General features: G+C 41.8%; 1 protein-coding gene across 1 annotated transcript; it reads right to left on the bottom strand.

Annotated features, from left to right (window-relative positions):
* Nucleotides 1–1,987: 1,987 nt before the first annotated feature.
* Nucleotides 1,988–2,377, bottom strand: LOC104423632 (E3 ubiquitin-protein ligase RING1-like). The gene has a single exon (XM_010036096.2). It carries the CDS (start codon nt 2,375–2,377, stop codon nt 1,988–1,990), a length of 390 nt encoding a protein of 129 aa, XP_010034398.1.
* Between the last annotated feature and the right edge of the window lie 2,924 nt (nt 2,378–5,301).

Here is a 5,301-nt window from a genome sequence, read left to right as displayed (position 1 = left end):
TTCTTGTTTTGCGCCGGCAACCCTTGCTAGCCATAAAGGCCTCATCCAATCTAGGTGAGGGTCCACCTTGCCCACGTCTAACTAGGCCAAGAAGGCCCTGAGCAACACCATTGCAGCCTTGCCCAGATATAGTGAGGGCCTTCATGCCCTTGCTTGTGGCCAATGATGACCTCGCCTAATGCCTTCGTAGCTCCATCGGCCAAGGGCAAGGCAACTCTCCCCTAGTCTAGGTTGACGAAACTTGCCTGCACAAAATAAAAAAAGAAAAAATAAAGAAATTAAAAAATTAAAAATTTTGCATAGGACAATTTGATGGAGGTGATACTTAAATGGTTGATCTTACTTTGATGTAGCATTAAAGCAAGCAAAAGAAAAAAAAAATGTTATAACATTTAAATAAGCGTTGTACAAAAATTAGGACACTTCTTATTTTTATGCCAAATCTCTTGATCTTAAAAATTTCTAGTTTGTAGTAAGTAAACACAATTTTTGCGTTGCATGAAAGATTAGGCACCTTTGTTATTTTTATCTCAAATCTCTTAATCTCAAAATCTCTAATTTGTAGTAAGCATTCCTACACTTTACCAAGTAAATAGGTTAGCAACAATTCTATGATAACAATACTTAAATGAATGAAAAACTATGTCGCAATTGATAGGATTTGAAAGTGCCCCAATATTGAATTATAGACGTCGTTGCTTAGCAATCCGGTAAATCCTCTTGGGACTCATCTCGAAAGGTCACAACAATATGTTAAATGTGGCGAAATGACGCGGGCATCTTTGCATTAGTTTAATGCCTTTTTAGCTAGTAAGAATTCAACTTAATTATTCCTTTTGAGTGCGACCACGAGAGACTCCCACCTACTAGTGAAATATACAATCGATCCCAATCAAATTTTGATCGAATTCGAAATGCATAAAAGAATAAATACCAATCAAATTCCTCGAACAACAGGGGCTTGCAATATGTACAGACAATGAAATTCTCAACGTGTCGAAAATCTAGCTCTAATCTAAGGGTGCGTTTGTTTCATGGAAAACTCAATGATTTTCCAAGAATACGATTAATTTTCTTTTATTTGGTAAATATCATTGAAAACCTTCTTTCTTGTTTGGACCTCATTGGAAAATGCTTTCTCTCATATAATTTTTTTAAAATAAATATTTTTTTTTTTCCTTTTTTTCCTTCTCTCCCAATCGCCTCTCCACCTAACCCATCACCCCTTCTTTGACGACCTCACCTCCCTCTGCAGCGATTCTATCCACCGAAGCTTAGCTGAGCTCCAAGCACAAGCACAAGCCGGCGGGCCTTGACCATGCCTGAAGCGCAGGCGCACGCATCACAAACAAGGACAAACCTAGGCCCGCACTCACAGAAGGCGCAGACGCATCGAACAGAGAAGCAACAGAGCTCCCCAACGTGGCAAACAATGGTGAATGGCGATGGACCAAAGGGCGACAATCCTTTGGACACAATCGACGACAGCGTACTGAAGAGCATTGGCGCTGAAGTTGCCGGCGTGGAGCCGAATCCATTAGAGAATGAAGGTTAGAAGACGTCGACGAAGAGGAAGAAGAGGGAGCAAAGCCAACAGGAGTGCAAGAGGGGCTAAGGTTGGAGGAGGTGGCGGTGACGAAAGGGAGGGGGCGAAGGAGAAGGAGAGAGGGGAGGAGGAGTTAGGGTTTACGTTCACAGGTAAAGAAAGAAAAGAGAAAACAAGAAAAAAGCAAAGAAGAAAGAAAAGAAAAGATATAATAATAACAAATTCATTAAGCAAGAACCTTAAAACATTTTGGAAAACATTTTCCGGTTCTTTCAAAGGGGAAATTGTTTTCCGAATTTGAGATTTGGAAGGAAAACATTTCTATTGAATAGGAAAAATAATTTCGTTGACTCATTTTCCTAAAAGAACCAAACACTGGAAAATGAGGAAAACGTTTTCCCAGAAATTATTTTTCACAAAATAAACACACCCTAAGTTTCTTCACCATCCTGAGGCCGTGTCCTGAGCTGGCGAGCTATCAGCACTTCCACCATTGTCTTCTGATCCTGATCCCAAACTCCGTTCGAGACCCATCGACCTGTGGCTTGAACTAGGAATACTCACGCCCCGACCATTAATCACGAGCATCACCACGATCGGTCTCTGGCCCCAAGCCTGATCCTTGCCACCTTCGCCGAGAACCTTCGTGGCGTCCTCCTCTGGCAGCATCGCAAACCGGCAAACAAGGCAAGTCCCGTGCACCGACAGCCACTTCTTGATGCAGCCCAAGTGGAACCTATGCTGGCATGGCATCTCCCTAGCCTCATTGCCGGCTGCAAACTCCTCTAGACAGATGGCACATGTCACACCCCAAACCCCGGGCATGCACATATCCCTCGACGGTCAACTAAATTGCGACGTTCCTAGGACACATTGCTAACCTAAATGATTTATGCACATACAGAAGCGAAATAACAATCTCCAAACAACAAACAAACATAGGATAGAAAAAGCAGAGCGGCCAATTAACACAAAACATATTTTATAAACAAACTAGATTTATATACAATTAAGCCAAACCTAAGGTTTATGTACAGGAGTCTAGATCAAAAAGAGCTACTGAGCCACCTAAACTCCGAGCTCTTCAGTCATGGGTTATGGGTCTTCCACGACACCATTAAGGGTGTCGATATCCATAGAATGTCCTATTTCCCACTCCCCGGTCTGGACAGGAGGCTCGTCAAAACCTTGTATGGGACCTTCCTGGCCCTCATTAAGAAAGTTAATGAACCACGCTCTAAAGTGATGAGATACCAACTGAGGTAGGCCCTCTTCAACCCATACTGCAGACCATGGACTCAACCAGCTCACAGGTCAGGTTGGTCTCGAGAATATTGAAATAGGAGTGTTGAAAGTCCATCTTCTGTGGGACCCCATAACGCATATGACGTACCTCCATTTGAGGACCTGAAAATTTTAAACCACAACGGGTTGAGACAAAGTCTCAGCAAGTTTACACCCTAAACCCCGATTAGGATGAGAATTCACCTAGAGGTAACTTAAACATATACCATATAAGACTTACATCGTCTCAGCACCTCCCTGCACATTAGTACAGCTCATATAACATATACATACACAGCAAGCGTAAATCATTAATTAGAACACCTCATAACATATACCAATCAATTACAAGGGTTCCAATTATAAGGTTAAATCGTTATGACACATCCCATTCCGTACCACAAAATTTTGTCCTATAATTAGGCGTAGCTATTTCAATCACTCAAGCGTATTCCAATTAATTACGACCCAACAGTCATGGCCAACCCAACAGTCAGCGGTCATTCGGCATAACTGAGCGTCGTCCCGCTTCGTCGGGCACGGCAACGTCTACATCTAGACGACATTCCCGAAGGAGCATCGGCCTAGCCTCCACTGCAACCGGCATCCATTGACAAGGACATTCCATATAGGAGCATCACCCCCGATTTTCATTGGGTGACGGGTTTTCACAGTGATCACACGCACATCCATGTCCCGCCAAGAATATCGTGCTTTGTACTCAAATATTTTCATTTCAAATAATGGACTTGGTCAATTTTCTTCAGATTAAAAACACCTGGTAAAATAATTTTGCGTGGACACACAATCAAATCAGACCATAAAATGTGATATTCTCTCTTTTCAAAATTTCACGATTTTATATAGTAGTATTTTTGGTGTCAAAACCCGACACTCGGTATTTTTCTAATTAAATACCAAAAACTCATATTTTTGAAATAATAATCCAAAAATCATCACTTAGCATCCAATTGCATAAATTAGTAATCAATTTCATAAATCAACTATACCATGATGATCAACGTAAAATTTTGACAACCGGTTATCCTGGTATAATTTGTGCTAATAAATAAATAAATTACATTTAATTAAATAAATTACAAATTATTTAAATTAAACCCTTAATTAACCTACCTAAGCTAGCTAATCTACTTAAGGTGCATATGATAAAATTTCTACTTCTCCATTTCTCTATTTCTCTGTTTCCCATAACATGTTTGGAACAGAAATCCGTTTTGTAACACAATTTGATTTTTCTATTTCTGGAACAGATTTCTATTCTAGAAATAGATTTGAAGAAAAATCATAAGCTAAAATTTTTAACTTCTCAATTTCTGAAATAGAAATTGAGAAATCAATTTATGTTCCAGAAATTTTGTCATGCACACCCTTAGACTAATCAAACCAATTGACTAAGCTAAGTACATTATCTAATTAATCTAAGTAAGCCACCTAACTAACCACCTAATAAATAATTAGCCTAATTAACCAATTCTACTAACTTAGTCATATACACTAATTACCATTAATCCCTAATTAGCTCAACTAATCCACCTTTAAGTGCAATTAACCCCCCCTAATTAGAGTTTAGGTGCTAACTCACCGTTTAAGCGAGCAAACGGGTCCACGGCGACGGCGGCGTGACGGCGACCAAAACCTGGGCCTATGGCGACACCAAAGGAGGTCTAAAATGGGCTGAAAAAGCCCACAAGGCTCACGAGTCCAACTAGGAGGACTGGTTCTGTTGGGGGGCTAGTCTTGGTCCGGGAAGGAGCTGGTTGCAGTGCTGGTGGCTGGACGGCATGGGGATGGCAACTGGAACAGAGCAAGGACGAACGGTCAGCCAAGGGTGGTTGGTTGGCAACGACTGAGGTGGCAATGGGGACTGACGAGCGGGTTGAGCGGTGTAAGGAGCGGGCAGACAGAGGGCAACGACGGGAAGGCTGGCCTAGGCTCGCAGGCAACTTACAAGGCTACTGGCTGTGTTGGCCTGGTCCTAAGTGCTTGAAGTTTCAACAATTGAGGAAAAGAAAGCTTTTGAGGAGTTAAAACAGAAGCAGAAGCTGGTCTGCTAGGGTGGTTCATGGAGGGGAGGAGAAACAAGGAGAAACAAGGAGGGGACAAGAGACCAAGAAGTCTTGCTTGTGGCCAATGAGGTCCAAGGTGAAAATATCATTCACTTGAGTGCTCTTGGCACCATAGTCTTTGCCCCCTATTGTCCAAGCTTTTCCCACAAGCCAATTCTTCACAAAACTTCACCACATGACTTCGATTTGGTGCCCAAACTCAACCTAGCAGTTGCCCCTATGAATTTGGTGGATTTCTTCTTCAATTTCCCACCTAAGCAACTTCAATTTAATGGCCCAACATGCCATGGTAGTGGCCTAAACCAATTTCCCTTCAATCCCTCACAAACCAACTCACTTTGATGGCCAAAATTGCCTATTAAAATGCCCATCCGAATGTCCTTG

This window comes from Eucalyptus grandis, chromosome 10 (assembly GCF_016545825.1).
Source record: "Eucalyptus grandis isolate ANBG69807.140 chromosome 10, ASM1654582v1, whole genome shotgun sequence".
In the NCBI taxonomy this organism is placed as follows: Eukaryota; Viridiplantae; Streptophyta; class Magnoliopsida; order Myrtales; family Myrtaceae; genus Eucalyptus; species Eucalyptus grandis.
The sequence above is the reverse complement of the archived record's forward strand: the minus strand, read 5'-3'. Positions and strand labels throughout refer to the sequence as shown.

What these genes read in the sequence shown, in the direction of transcription:
- LOC104423632 (XM_010036096.2), bottom strand. Translation starts at nt 2,377, where the DNA reads ATGTGCATGCCCGGGGTTTGGGGTGTGACATGTGCCATCTGTCTAGAG.